At 40.8% G+C, this 15,961-nt stretch overlaps 1 protein-coding gene across 4 annotated transcripts in view; it reads left to right on the forward strand.

The window, feature by feature from the left end:
- LOC109104288 (serine/threonine-protein kinase WNK3-like) overlaps positions 1–15,961 on the forward strand; it is a 48,141-nt gene that overhangs the window by 22,905 nt on the left and 9,275 nt on the right. For 2 of the 4 annotated variants that reach the window (XR_006153313.1, XM_042713218.1), the window contains exons 3-19: positions 589–761; positions 1,106–1,326; positions 1,948–2,105; positions 2,548–2,636; positions 2,718–2,937; positions 3,278–3,596; positions 3,702–3,808; positions 3,989–4,201; positions 5,768–9,046; positions 9,488–9,528; positions 9,638–9,767; positions 9,863–9,979; positions 10,125–10,226; positions 10,525–10,573; positions 10,792–10,944; positions 11,156–12,744; positions 13,549–13,804. Coding sequence is in view for 3 of the 4 variants with exons in the window: in XM_042713218.1 (XP_042569152.1) it covers positions 589–761; positions 1,106–1,326; positions 1,948–2,105; positions 2,548–2,636; positions 2,718–2,937; positions 3,278–3,596; positions 3,702–3,808; positions 3,989–4,201; positions 5,768–9,046; positions 9,488–9,528; positions 9,638–9,767; positions 9,863–9,979; positions 10,125–10,226; positions 10,525–10,573; positions 10,792–10,944; positions 11,156–12,744; positions 13,549–13,804 (7,216 nt within the window). In the remaining variant the exon portion in view is untranslated. The remainder of the gene's footprint in view (positions 1–588; positions 762–1,105; positions 1,327–1,947; positions 2,106–2,547; positions 2,637–2,717; positions 2,938–3,277; positions 3,597–3,701; positions 3,809–3,988; positions 4,202–5,767; positions 9,047–9,487; positions 9,529–9,637; positions 9,768–9,862; positions 9,980–10,124; positions 10,227–10,524; positions 10,574–10,791; positions 10,945–11,155; positions 12,745–13,548; positions 13,805–15,961) is intronic. The other 2 variants (XM_042713219.1, XM_042713220.1) reach the window with 2 other exon arrangements.

The raw sequence follows: 15,961 nt of genomic DNA on the forward strand, positions 1-15,961 counted from the left end.
AGGGTTACATTCTTGCAGTAAAACTGAATGAATACAAAGCTTTGAACATTCCTCTCTCGCAGCACATTTTTTAAAGGGGAACTCATTTTCTCTCAGCAGCAAGTAGCTGGAAGTGTGCTGTGCTGTCATGGTATGCTGACATTCATAATTAATGAGGCAATACAATATAATTTATGAGTACTTTGCTGTGAATTTAAATCACATTTATATAAAATCACAGACTAGTTAGTAATATTTATGACTTGGTCATTTACATGATTAATAGGACAGTCGAGAGCACTTTTGGGTGTGAAAATAATTCTATCTTTCATAGAGAGGATGTTGAAGCAAGATCTATTCCATTTCCTATGTCATTTTTGCTAAAAAGTACAATCATAATTATACTTGTAAATGTCTGCATACTTTTTTTTTCACTCACCATCCCAGTCAGTTGGATTTTTTTTTTCCAGATCTTAAGCTTTTATTTTGAAGTAAAAATGTAGACAGAGTTAAACAGTCTTAAGGAAATTTTAAAGCATTACAGGCTGCATTTTACTGATATATATACACACTTCGGTATTTAATGTTTTGTGTTTGTTTATTCGTCAGGATCGAAAGCTGACCAAAGCGGAGCAGCAGCGGTTTAAAGAGGAGGCTGAAATGCTGAAAGGTCTACAGCATCCCAACATTGTGCGTTTCTATGACTCCTGGGAGTCTGTTCTTAGAGGCAAGAAGTGCATCGTCCTGGTGACTGAGCTCATGACCTCAGGAACGCTCAAAACGTGTGTATCATTGCGTTTTAGATTTTATTTAATGTTTTTCAATGTTTTTTTTTATATTTATATAAATAATACACCTATATGAATATGTAGCAATATTTGTTTGAAAAATAGTAATCGATTGGTACAATAGCTGTAAGTGATTAATGTGTTGCATCATATGCCATCAGTTTTTGATCAAATCTGTAAATCTTTCTTGATATGATTTTTTGCTGCTATATGCTGCAAAATGTTACTCTCTTAGTTTTTGGCCCATTCAGGCTGTTGAGATTCATACATCTTATCATCATGAAGAAAGGGCGAAAATGTCTTCCTGAGAAACTTTGGACTGCTTTTCTCTGCTTTAGGTACCTTAAGCGCTTTAAAGTGATGAAGCCCAAAGTTCTACGCAGCTGGTGCAGGCAAATCCTAAAGGGTCTACAGTTCCTACACACCCGTACGCCACCCATTGTGCACCGTGATCTCAAGTGTGACAATATCTTCATCACAGGCCCAACCGGTTCAGTAAAGATTGGTGACCTAGGTCTTGCCACCCTCATGCGGACATCATTTGCCAAGAGTGTCATAGGTCTGTAACATTCACTCAGTTTCCTGTGTGTAGTAAAAGAATATGTTGAATATTGTTAATTATGTGATTGACCTCTTTATAGCCTCCTAGTTAAATGCTTGTCCTGAATGGGGTACAGTTCTTCCAAGTCTTACTAAGGTAGAGGTTGCTGCAAAAGGGTATCATGATTAGCAAGATCTGTGAAAGCACCAGGGTGCTGCATAGATGATGACTTCTGCTTGCAGTGGCTGAAATCCTTCATAAGAATCTCAGAAGTTTAGAGATCAAGCCAGAATAAGGGATACAATTGATTCAGGGGCTTCTTGATTGCTTTAAATGTGATATATGTGTGCTTTGCAGTTGAATCTAAGGAAAATCGTTTGAACTTGTTGCCCTTGTGATACGTTAAAAAAACGCATAATGTTTGGTGTACATTTATAGGCTTCAGACCTCAAGGTTATTGTGATAATTAAGTTTTAATTAACTACTTGCACATTGATTGGCTGTTGTCAAGGAGAAAAGAAGAAATGAGTTTGACAGTCTTTTGTTTTTACCATAGCAACAGACGATAAAGATAGCAAAAAAGGCAGACAGATGTCAAAAGAGACAGGATGTCAAATGAATGTTGCATTGATTTCTCAGGTACACCAGAGTTCATGGCCCCAGAGATGTACGAGGAGCACTATGACGAGTCGGTGGATGTCTATGCCTTTGGCATGTGCATGCTAGAAATGGCTACTTCAGAATACCCATATTCAGAATGCCAAAATGCTGCACAGATCTACCGCAAAGTTACAAGTGTAAGTCTTTTTATGAATCTCAATTTGAAGATTATTATCGGGTGAATTCACTAAATTATGTTGAGCATTTATTCTGACACTTGGTGTAATCCAGTGTACTTTTAGCATTTTAAAGAGCCAGTTCAGGTGCCCAGATTACAGTGGTGCTACAGTGCTGTACATGCTACATAAAGTATGGCATATTGAGGTAGTTTACAATTTGACACTCAAAACCAGCCTGTACTTTTGGGAATTGACCCATGCAAATTGTTTAGCAAAGATGTTTAGGCATGTGCAAATAAAATTTGGGCACAATTAGTTTTAGTGAATTCACCCTTTTTATCTTTTATTATTAGTTATTTAATACATAATTTTTGTTTGTACTTTAAATCAGTATGCAAATGACATCCAGGTGTTTTTTGAATCATGGTGGGGATTAACACTACATTTTCTCTCTGTGCAGGGTATCAAGCCTGCCAGTTTTGACAAAGTTAATGACCCTGAGGTAAAAGAAATCATTGAGGGCTGTATTCGCCAAAACCGATTAGAGCGGTAAGCACATAAACAGTGAGAGTTCTTCTGTAAGTGAAGTGAGAATGCAAAGTCATCTAAATTCTCTCTTTTCACCCTTAGGCTCTCAGTGAAGGACCTTCTAAATCATGCCTTCTTTGCGGAGGACACCGGTGTGCGTGTGGAGCTTGCTGAGGAAGATACAGGCTGCAAAGACTACCTGGCCCTGCGCATCTGGGTTGAAGATCCAAAGAAACTCAAAGGCAAGCACAAGGACAACGAGGCCATCGAATTCAGCTACGACTTGGAGAATGATAGTGCTGAAGAGGTTGCACTAGAGATGGTGAGAAATGTTTAAGAGGACAAGAAGAGTGTACTATAAATCTATAAAAACAGAAATAATAAACAATAATTTGTGCTATTTATTATGATTCATTTTTTTAAAGGAACAGTTCACCCAAAAATGTCATTACTGTAGCACTAGTACTTTATTCAAAATTCTTCCTTTTGTGCTTTATAAAAGACAGTAAGTCACACAGGTTTGAAATAACATGAGGACAAGTAAATAATGACAGAATTTTCCTTTTTGGGTGAACTATCCCTTTTAGACATAATTTCCGTTCTCCCTCCTATTCATCTTTTATCTTTTATACTCATGCTCCAATTCTGTTGTCTCTTTATAGGTGAAGTCAGGCTTTTTCCATGAAAGTGATGCTAAGGTGGTGGGGAAGTCCATCAGAGACAGGGTGACTCTAATAAAGAAGTCCCGTGAAAGGCGGCAACAGCAGCTCCTCCAGCAGCAACAACAACAACAACAAAGTCTGGATGAGCGCCGTGACTCCTCGGCCCTAACCTCCTCCTTTTCTTATGTCCAGCCTTCCGGCACCACCTCCTCACAGGGCACAGGAGCTGCTGCAGCTGCTGGGGGTCATGGAGAGACAGAGGAGCTGCCAGAAGTGGACCAACATGTCCAACAGCAAGGCACTGCATTGGGCCTCACAGGTGCACAATTCAATTTGAATCACAATTTATGATTAGGATCTAACAGGCACTTTTGGCTAATATTTTATGTAATGTTGATTTGGCATTCCGCTTTTCCATATTCAGAGGGTGAGAGTCTTCCTGTTGTCAGTGGCCAAAGCCAAACTTTTTCTGTACCTGAGACAGGAAACCAATGTGCTCATGCTCAAACCAGCTACCCCACTGGCACATCTGTAAGTACTCCTGTTTCAGAAAACAGTTTCATACTTTGTTCATAAACTTTTTATCTATACAACCCCAGCTGCTGAGACACCACCATTCTTGCTCATTTGAAACCTTTGATGTTCAGTACAAAAAAAAAATGTTGTGTGAATGTACACTTTGGTTGGATAAGAATTGTTTTCTTTATTTAGGGAGTGAAAGGAGCAGGGGTTATGTCTCACCCCCAGCCCCTATTAGCGGAGGGGGTTCCAAATGTGCCTGTTGGTCAGAATGGTGGGATATCTGGCATTTCCATGGGCCAAAGTAGTGGTGGGGCTCCTAACATTCCAGTGGCACAGACTTTTATTCAACCTGTCACTATTGCATCACAGGTCCCATTAAGTGTGCCTCAACAATATTCTCAGGTGATTGTCTCCCTTGTGTCGAGCTATACTGTGTTTTTCCTCTTCTCTTGGTCCACTCTTGCACTGGACACAACAATTCATATTTAAAACAGATCAAACCAGGGAGACTTGATACACTCAGTGCCAAATCTTTTTTTAGTGGAATATGTTGAGGGACTGCTAGAGTATTTCATCCCTCATATTTTGTACCTTTTGTCAGTTGCAGTAACTTTGTGCCATTTATTGTCAGTAACCATATGTAGACAAGGCACTCTATTACTGAAATACTGAATTGAATTTCCTCTCAGGAATCTCTCTCTGCAGTCTGTGACTTTGATTTAGATCATGTTACATGATGTTCATTGATCTACATTTGTAATGTTAGGTCCAGAGAACATATTTTTTGTTGAATTTCACTGTAAAATTGAGTTGATTTATAAGCTAAACCATATGTTTTACAGCTGGTAATTGCTGTAAAACCAAGCAAAATTTTATTTAATTGCTGTATTCAATCCTTGAATTGTAATTATATTATAGTACTGTTTTTTGTCATATAAAAATGTATGGTTATAGATAGTAAGACATTTGTCAAAAAATACAATAAAGTATACAGAGGAGTTCCAGAATTTAAGGTAAAAACTACAATGTTTACAGAATGGAAATAAATTTCCTGAGACAGTGATTTGGAAACGTTTCTGAAGTGAAGTGAAGTGAAGTGAAGTGAAGTGACATACAGCCAAGTATGGTGACCCATACTCAGAATTAGTGCTCTGCATTTAACCCATCCAGAGTGCACACACACACACACACACACACCGTGAACACACACCCGGAGCAGTGGGCAGCCATTTTATGCTGTGGTGCCCAGGGAGCAGTTGGGGGTTCGATGCCTTTCTCAAGGGCACCTCAGTCGTGGTATTGCCAGCCCGAGACTCGAACCCACAACCTTAGGGTTAGGAGTCAAACTCTCTAACAACTAGCCCACAACTTCCCCTAGGCCTGTTCACATTAGGAGTAAAATAACAAATTAAAAACAAATAATTGACCACATCAAATACAATTTGGGGTTTTCAAACTCTCTGAAAAGTTGGCATACCTGAACAAACCTGGTGTGGTCATTCAAAAAACATTGCTGCATTGCAGGGCCAATATCATTATGGTTTCAGCTGGCTATATAATTTTATTTTATTTATTTTTTTCTCTGAGAAGCAAAATTGTATTTAGTGTGAATAGGCCTTTTGGGTACAGCTTTAGTGATGGACAGGGCTGACATGAACACCATATTTAATGCCCTTCATTTTTGGAATACAGCTACCTCTTATCTGATGAGGCATATAATCAAAAAACAGCAGCATTGATCATAGGCTCAACACAGTGTAGAAATAACCTAATGACTCCACATGCTGAATCTTGTTTCATATCTTTTGCTTTCAGTAATGTCTTGTTTCCTTTGGATGATTAATGATCTGCACTAATGCTTACTCTTGCTCTCTCTTTTTGTCTCTCCCACCACTACTTGCTTCCCCACACCATGCTCTGGCCTATCCTTCCTTCCCAAATAATATCCCAATATGTTTTCCCCACCAGCCCCTTCCACCATACTCAACAGATGTTACATCCACGCAAATGTTACAATCCAGACCCACTGACACCTCCACTCCCCACAGTTCTGTTGTACAGTCACAGTCATACATCCCCCCAGTATCACCCCATGCACCCATGACTGTCCTCAAATCCTCCATCCCAGCTGGAGAACCCATAGCATCAGCAGGCAACATCATACCACCTGTGCAGACCCAAACTACTATTGCTCCTGTACAACCCACTGATTTTTTGCCCCAGCAAACTATTGTTCAGACGCAACAGCAGGTGATGTCAGAATTGCCCGGAATGTTGCAACTGAACATTCAGCACCAGACAGTATTGTTGCCACAGCAAACAGATCATATTCAACAAATGGCGGTTTTGTTACAACAGCCACAGCATGTAGAACAACCCCAGGTGGTTCTGCAGGAACAGCCACCACATTCCAGTGCATCTCAGCAGCCATATATCCCATTGCCACAGCAGAAACAGCAAACAGTGACCAACCCACAACAAAGTGATCTACAACAGCAGGTGTACATACAGCAACCTGCAAGCAAACCCCAACAGCAAGTTGTGTTACAGCAAGGTCAGCAGCATCAGGCATCAATACAACAACCCCCAGTGGAACAATATCAACATCAGACTCCGCAACAACAGGCACAGCAAGTTTATTTGCAACAAATGGCTGAATCACAAGAGCAGAACATGGTAAAGACATTTGTACAACAGCCGCCGGTACTTCAAACAATCCAGCAGCCAATGCAATTGACGGAGCAACAACAACAGCAACTTCTGATTAGGCAGCAAATGGAGCAGCAACAGAAGGCTGTTTTGCAAAATCAAATGGAGAAACAACAACAACAACAACAGCAGCAGCAAGTTTATATTCAGTCACCACAGCAGCAACAAGTTGAACAGAAACAAATTCTTCTGCAGCAACAACAAAACTTGGCGGTACAGCAACAGATCGAGCAACAGCAGCAAGCTTTACAGCAACAAAAGCAAATAGAACAGCAGCAAAAGGCCATTTTACAGCAACAGGTGGAACAGCAAAGACAACAGCAACAGGCTTTGTTTCAGCAGCAGCAACTGGAGCAACAACAAGCAATATTGCAGCAGCAGCAGCGTGAACAACAACAGGCTCTTCTGCAGCAACAACAATTGGAACAGCAAGCTTTGCTACAACAACAGCAGCAACTCCAGTTAAAGCAGCAACAAGCTATTTTACATCAGCAACAGTTAGAACAGCAACAGCAGGCTTTGTTTAAACAGCAGCAACAACAACAGGTGGAGCAACAGCAAGCTCTTTTACAACAGCAGCAGCAACAAGCACTCATTCAGCAGCAGCAACAGTTAGAGCAAAAAGTACTCATACAGCTGCAACAGCAGCAACAAATCGAACAGCAACAAACCTTATTACGCCAGCAGCAGCAGTCTCAGCAGATAGAGCAACATGTTCTCCAGCAACAGCCGCAACTACAGAAGCCGACAGATCAACAATTGCAGCAGCAGATATTTGAACAACAGACCGAGCAGCAACAACAGACATTGCTACAACAAAGAGAGTCACAGATGCAGCAACATCTTCTGATGCAACAACACCAGATCGAATTACAGCGACAAGCCGAAAAACAACTGCAACAAGTTTTATTGCAGCAACAACATTTGGAGCAACATGCTACTCTTGCAGACCACAGCGGGCAACAGCAAGCAACCCTAGTGAAAGCACAGCCTCCGGAGACGGTCCAGCAGATTAGCCAAATGCAGCACACTCAACACATGATGCCCCCACAACCTCAGCCCCATCTTGCTCAACAACAAACTGAACAGCAACATGTCTTGATTCAGCAGCAACAAGCTGTCCTCCCCCAGGCATCGCACAGACCATCTCTGGTAGAGTTACAGGTTCCAACCCTGGTTCAAGCTGTACCAAAAATGGTTAGCGCTCAAATACCTAGTCAAGTACAAGCCCCAGTACTCATCCAGCAACAGGTACCACCACAGATGTCAGCTCAACCTTCAGCGCAAGTTCAGATCCAAAGCCAAGGGGACCCTGTGATTTATGGTCAGATTCCTTTCCAAACTCAAAGTCATCCTGCACCACAGTCAATGGGAGGCCATATTCAAGCAGGCCAGTTGCAAGTTCCACAACCAACCCAACAAATCACATCTCCAACACAGGTTCCTACACCCCAACCCATTCATTCTTTTGTCCCGACGTTAACACAAATGGTCTCACAAGGGCAGACCCTTCCATCCCAATCTCAGTTTGTACCACCTCAAGCTGCAGCTTCTCTCCAGTGTCAAGTTGCAGTAGGGCCAGCTGCTTCTACACTTTTACCGACACAGTATGCTCAAGCACCTGTTGCTTCGCAAACCATCCAGTCTGTTCAGCTAGACCTCACACAATCTGTGAAACAACAACAACAGGCACCTCTGCAGCAATATCAGCAAGCAGTACTGTCTCCTGTGTCACTTGCCCCTACCATCAACCCAATGGCCACTTCATCAACACAGTGCTATTTACAACAGAAAAACCAATCTCAAATGCAGGCCCAGGCTCCACCAGTTATCCAAGCTCAGCAACAACCAGTCAGTGTGGCCTCAATGCAGACAGTCTTGCAGCCCATGCCTCCAGTGCAACCTCAGGCTACCCAACAGTATGAGTCGCAGCTGCCTCAAGCCCACCATGTGCAGCAACAGCAACCCCTCCACCATCAGCATCAGGCCCAACCTGTGCATCAGCTTCTGCCACTGAATGCTGTCCTACCACAAGATCTCCACCAACAACCTAGTCAGCCTCAACATGTAATCCAACATATGCTCCCGATTCACATTGCACTCAGTCAGGTACCTCAGACCCAAGCTAGAACAGTACCTCTGTACAGTCAGGTGGTCTCGGGTCCACCACCCTCCCCACAGAACCAGCAGAAACCAACCCATCCTGCTCAAACGCACACGCAGACTAGCATGCAGTCCCACATAGAGGCTACTGGGAGTTTCGAGCAGCCTCCTACCTTTATGCCATCACACATCCCCCCAAGTCCATCTCATGCTTCCCTACAGCCTTCTGCCAAACTCCCAGCCCTACAACCAGCTGTCCCAGTCTCAGAAATTCCTGTCACAGTGGAGGCACAGCTAACCCAGGCAAGGCCTGCTGACATGATTCCTGCTTCCCCTCCTGCTGTCAGTGCTTCACAGTCCCATGACTCCAATGGATCTGTGTTGCCCACCACCTCACTGGTAGAAAGTGACACTGCATTGCTGGGCATTGCTCAGGTACAAAAGCACATTAAATCAGTTTCAGATATACAGTGTTGCACGACAGCAGTGAACATTTTTGACCAGTGAATATGGCATTATATAAAAGTGACCAATTTAAGTGCATGTGAGGATTCTGCAGAACATGTTAATAAGGGTAGTAGGCATACAAACATTGATCTCTTCTAACTCTGTTAACTTGAGAGGCAAGACCCACAACTTTACCACTTCTTAACACCTGCAAAACCTGTAAAAAAGTTAAACTTGCAAAAATCAGACTTACAATTTAATCTTAACAGTTTTATTTTTGGTTTACACATACTCTGTCATTGTTCTTATGGATTTTTTTATGTTATTTTATTATTTGTATAACTCATTACATAACTGATATTTGCCTTTTGTTTTTCTGTTGGTATGTGGTCGTTCTTGTGTATTTGTTTGTCTTTCCTCTGGCTTCAGGAGAGCTTAAACCAGTCTGCCAATAGGGGTTCTTCATCAGGGTAAGCAGTTGTGTGTATTCTTATTTGACTTCTTTTTTTATTATTTATATTTTGTAATACATTTAACAACATGCTCTGTGAATTGGTTTTAAATCTTTTATAAATCCAGCTTTGCTCCTGCCAATGGAGATGAGGCTCAATCGCTGTGGGCCAGTGGAAAACTAGATAAGGTAAAATCTCAGAGGAGATCATCCTGTCAAAAAGCTGAAAAAACTCATTTTCAACTGAGCATGTTGCAGGTATGTAAATCACAAGATTCATAATATTTTCTGCACTTCACTTTTCATTTCAATATAAATTGAATCCTATTATGAACACCTACTCTGTATTGTAGGTCTCAGGCACAGGAGACAACATGGTAGAGTGTCAGCTAGAGACTCACAGCAACAAGATGGTCACATTCAAATTTGACATCGAAGGAGATGCACCTGAGGACATTGCAGATTATATGGTGAAATATTTTCAGTAGCTTGAATGATTCATTTGCTTTTTGAGAAACGTATTAAGAAATTTTTTGAAAGCTGATCCTGACCTGTGGCTTTTGCTTTAGAAGTATGTATACACAAGTTAATTTCTTAACAATGTGTTTTGTGTAGGTGGAGGAGGATTTTGTTCTTGAGCCTGAGAAAGAGAAATTTGTTGAGGAGCTGAGAGCTATAGTGAAGAAAGCTCAAGAAATACTAAGCACTCACTCACAGGTCTGTTATTCACAACTGTATTGTTATTGGAAGTTGTCATTTTTTTGATAAACTATTCTTTTATGTAGTTCTGGTGATTTGTTTTTAACTTTATGAAAGATACAAAGTATTGTTTTTTGTTTGTTTGTTTGTTTTATGTACTTTGATGAATAGAAAGTTCAAAATAACTTACTTAAAATAGAATTTTGTAAAGTCTGATCAATTTAATGTATCTTTGCTGAATAAAAGTATTAATTACTTAAAAAAAATAAAAACTAGTGTTTGGCTTATTTATAATTTAAATTTGTATTTGTCTCAGACTGGGTCTTTGGAGCAACTCCATGTGAGCACCCCATCCAGTTCAACAAGTGAGTTTAACAATCTGATCTTCTCACAAATAAAGTAGAAGAATAAAGTTAAGGGTTAATGTTGGGAATGGTTAAAGTTGCATTGACTTTGTAACTTCTGTATCTTTTTATCTTGATTAAAATAAAAATGTATAGCAACCAAGACTTGTTAATTTTACACTGTTATTACAGGTAGTAGTAAAATAAATAATTCTGTGCTATTCTCCCATTTGCCAAAGTGGATTCAGCCCCTCAGTCTTCCCCAGTGGGTCGCTGGCGATTCTTCATTAACCAAACCATTCGCCATCGTGACTCACACTCCAACCAGGGAGCTTCCACTCCACCTCCAGTGGGAGAGACCTGGGTCCCCAAGTCCACAGAAACAGAGAAAGGTAGAGAATTCACTGTGACACACATTACTTTCGGCCTGGAGTGAAATTTGAAATTTAAATGACCTACGTAATCCAAACTAGAATGGATTGAGAACATTCCTAGTGTTAGCTTTCTATTAAAATAGAGATATAGTGTTGATAATTAATATGAATAATAATTATTATCTTGACAGCTATTGAATATTCTACCCTCTGTCTAATGTATTATCAGATCATGAGAGCCCTCAGCGCTCAGAGTCTTTTGCTGGGATAGCAACTTCCCCAAGTTCTTCACTGTCTGCATCCTCTCCTCCAGTCTCTACTGTGTCAGCTCCTGCATCCATGTCAGCTTTGGCCATTGCTGCCCAAAAAGATGTAACACCTGCTGCCTTGCCAACAGTAGAGCAACTCTCTTCTGCTACCCTGACTGCAGACCCAATCCCTGTCATGGCCTCCAGCACCGCTGCTGCTCCTTTCCCTGCAGTTGCGGCCCTCATTGGCTCCAGCGTGGACCAAGGAAAAGCTGCAGTTAAAGGTGAGGGTGAACAGCCCCTCTCTACCTTATCTATTTATGGGACTCCTTCAGGATCGCTAGTGACCCACGCTGATCCTTCACCGCAACTTCTACCACAAACCCCAATGGCACCCTTGCAGACACCAGATGTACTTCAACAAACACAGGCAATACAGTCAGCAATGGCCACCACTGAACAAGCTCAGAAACAGCCAGGGTGCCAGGTCGCTCCACAGCCACCAATACTCCAGCCTAGTGAGTCAAAAGCACTATCACAGCCAATGCCAATGGAGACGGTACCCTCGCAGGGAGGTCTTCCAGCTGCCCAAGTTCTGCAGGTTCCTCAGCAACAAGTACCAATTGAATCTCAACAGCCGGCAATGCAACAGACCGGTTTCTTGCAGCAACACAGCCTTCAAACAGCCACTGCTGAGGAGATCCAACAACACAAGGTAGAACAGAATATGTCTCAAGAAACCACAGCGATACTGACCATGCATCTACAGCATGGCCTCCAGACCCAGGATCCCCAACAGCTTCGATTTCCATTTCAACCAGTGATCCCACAGCAGCTTCCCGCTGAGCAAACGCAGATGTTATTTCAGCAGGTACCGCATGATATGGTGCCTATGACACAAACCGCAGTGCCTCCGGCTGTGCAGAAGCAGGCGTCTATCCAGCAGTCGGAGTCTGAGCTGTCCACAGGTGAAGACACCGTCAGCCACTCCGCCCCACCCCATCCCTCTTTGGACACGTCTCTCCCACCCCTGCCACTGTCTGATACGGCTCTGCCTCCCCTCTCCCACACTTTCACGCCCTCTCCAGCCCAGCCCTCCTCGGTAGCAGAGTCAGACAGTGAAGGCCCACCCAAAATTGAGTTTGTTGACAACCGGATCAAGACATTGGATGAGAAGCTGAGGACTCTTCTGTATCAGGAACACAGTGGTAGTGGGGCAGCCTTGGGAAGTGGCTCCACCAGCGGCTCTGCTCCTGCCCCCAGCTCCACCTCGGGATCTGCTGCGGCCTCCACTGGAGTTGACGAGTTTTCAGAGCCCCCCAACACATTCTCCGCTCCTCCTGCATCTTCTTCAGACACCTCCCCTCACTCCACCTCCTCCACCACCCCTCGTTCTTCCTCTACCTCTCCAGATGGAGAGCGGGAGAGAGCAGGTGAGGAGGAGACGATCCCGTCTGCTGTGCAATGCCAGCCCGCTGCGTCCTTCTCCTCTACATCCCCTCCATGCTCTCTCGTTCCCCCTCCACAGGAGCCTGGATCCCCGAAAGTACCCAGTGAATCATTTATAAGTGTAAGTAGGGTGTTACTTCTCACTAAAAACAGATAAATGACATGATGCTGTTTTATTCAAAAAATCAGTTTAAATGCAGTTCATACATATAAATGAATACACCTCTTGTATTCATCGTGAATGTGTTTTTTTTTTATCTCTGTATTAAAATTCATTTCGTTTTTCTTTTTGGGCAGGAGGATAAAGTAGAAAATGTCTGGGTAATACAAAAAAGCTCATTAAAATAATGAAGTTTGTAGATAACAAATGTTATTACGTTTTCCTAGAAAAAATGAACAGAACTGCTTAATGATATTTAAAAAACTGTAGTTTTTCAAATTTGTTAAAATAATGTAGTGCAACCAACATGAAAAAACATGCGAGGAAAAACACATAAAACAGGAAATGATATCATAGAGAGGACTTTAAAGTCATTAAAGGTCTTTTTTTTTTTTTTACTTTTTCTTTTTTTTTTAGACAAAGACTACGTTAGTTCAGGTTGTAAAATGTGATTGTGGTGTGACTCCTCTAAAACGTAATATTATTTTATTCATGATTATATAAATTATTTTTAAAATAAATGTCAAAACTTTTTTTGGAATTAAACTGTATGCACTCACATGTTTTTCAGTTAAAAATAAATATGCTGGTAATTTTTACTTACTATATATCACACGACTTGTTTGGAGTCATTCAATTTTAGTTTTTCTTAAAAATGGAATACATGTTCCTAAAATAATTTTTTATTTATTTAAGATTAGTTTGAGCCATTTCTCGGCACTTCTTAAATTTGTTTCCCTCCTCTTGTTCACGTGTGGTGTCCAGGCTCCCCCTTCCCTCACTGAAAGCTCCACCCCTGGAGATGTTCTGTTGCCTTCCTCTTCTCAGCCGCCTGTCCCCCTGTGGCCTGGACAACAGCAGCAGCAGCACTATGAAGGAGGTGGATATTTTGGCCTAAACCTGACATGTCCTAGTATCAGAAATCCTGTTAGCAAGAAATCCTGGACTCGCAAATTCAAAAGCTGGGCATGCAAACTGCGCCACTCCGCCAGCTTGTTCAAGAAGCCCAGAGTCCAGCAAGGTAGTGTCCGCAGGAAGCGCGCAAGAGAGAGCGAGTGAGGGGTGTGGATGGGCACTGACCTGAAACAAATGTTTAGGTTAAACATAATGTAGCCAAATGAATGTAGCTGACTCTTACCTTGCTAGATAGGGATTTCTTAATTTGTAAAAATACTGTTAGAATTAATAATGAATTATTAATCCTAATAGTTCTTCCGTGGAGACATGGTTGTTGCTGTGTTTAGTCTGTACTGAAATCATTACATCACCTAGCCATACATTTTCCATGCTTTAGTTTTTGTTTTAACTGAATTGCTCTGCTGTACATTAACGTTTGTGTTGTAGCCTCTTTTTCGTTTTGTCTGCATGGGTTACCCAGGGGTAAGAACAGAGGAGTGTAGAAAGGGGAGAGAATCTAGATGAAGAGGGATGACCCTTGTGCATCGCACCTGGATCTGAGTCTCCTGTCCCACCATATGCAGTGCAGTATTGCAGTTCCTGCGCCCCTCACCTTCCTGCACCCTGCCTCACTCACCCAGAGCACCTGCAATCGCAAAATAGCACACTTGTTTTCAAGCGACATAGGCCAGAGTCTGAAGTTTGCACCTGTTCAGTTGTTATTTGTTTAGTAAATGAAGAGGCATGAAACTAGATGCCACAGTAGATATTGTTCATAGGTTTCTGTCCATTCTAATGCAAAAATAACAGCTGTTCTTTTTAATATAAAGAAATTAATCTGGTCGCATGACATTTTAGAATTTACATTTTATGCACCATTAAGACTAAAGCTTTAGCAAGTAAGTCATTTCAGTGTCTATTTTTCAGATGAAGATTTGTATTTCTCTCAGAGCTTTAGATCAGTTGTTGTCAATTCCAGTCCTCACATACCACCGCTTTGCATATTTTGCATGTATCTTTTATTTAACACAGATACGGACAAAACTTACTAGAGAAGTGTGACATAAAATACCTCTATAAATAAATACTATTTAAATTCACTTCTCACGCACTTGAATGCCCTTTGAATGGAACATATACACTCCCTTTGAACTGGAATCATGGTAGAATATCCTGCGATGTCCACTTTGGTCGAACAGAACAAACGTCTGAAGTAATAAGAGATGCATACAAAATGTGCAGAGCAGTGGTACGCGAGGCCTGGAATTGAGAACCACTGCTTTAGTTTATATCCTGTTCTTTCGTACCTGGGTGGATTTTTGAAAGGTTTTATTTTCTAGGTTTTTTGCATGTCCATGGGTATGTTTGGAATGGAGTACTAGCATACTGCTGTCCTTGCAGTTTTTGTTTAAAAAGTAGCATGTGAAACGGTAAACAGTAGGCACTGATAAATTTTAAAACTTGTCACAATTGTTACACGTTGCTCTACCCTTCTAAAGTGTGGGGTCAGTAAGACTTTTTAAAAATAAATTAATACTTTTTTTTCCCAGCAAGGAATTAATGCATACAATACATTAAATTGATCAAAAGTTTCAAAGAAATTGCGGTCATCAACAAATTCTGAAAAAATGTTATACTATAGTGAATATAACGAAATAGAAAGAATGTTATACAGTGTGTAATTATTCTTTTATATGTAATTGTTATATTTTCTTAATAATAAAAATAAATGTTTCTTGAACATTAAATCAGCATAGTAGAAAACGGAATGATTTCTGAAGGATCATGTGACACTGAATAAAAAAAAAAATAATTAATAAAAAACAGCAATAACATCACAGGAATAAATTATATTTCAAAATACATTAAAATAGATACATTGTAATAATATTTCGTGATTTTACTGTATTTTTTGTCAAATAAATGCTGCCTTGTAAATCTTATAGACCCTAAACTTTTCAGTGGCATCTCAAAATTTTATTCTCTAATTGTGTAGTAAAAATGGCAGTCTAATAATGAGTGAGAAAAACATTAATGTGTTAAAAGGTAATAAAATAGTTATTGATTTTATTTTTATTTTATTCCATAAAAACTGGACATTTGCATTCTGTGCACAGTATATATGCTTAGATATTTACGTAGTCACCAAAATGTGCAGCATACAACCAGAGAACACTAAAAGGAATACTGTATCAATCTACATATACTAATTTATCTGGATGTTCCATGAATAATAAACATTTGCATACTGTGCTATAACTATATATATATATATATATAT

This window comes from Cyprinus carpio, chromosome A23, assembly GCF_018340385.1.
Source record: "Cyprinus carpio isolate SPL01 chromosome A23, ASM1834038v1, whole genome shotgun sequence".
Taxonomy (NCBI): Eukaryota; Metazoa; Chordata; class Actinopteri; order Cypriniformes; family Cyprinidae; genus Cyprinus; species Cyprinus carpio.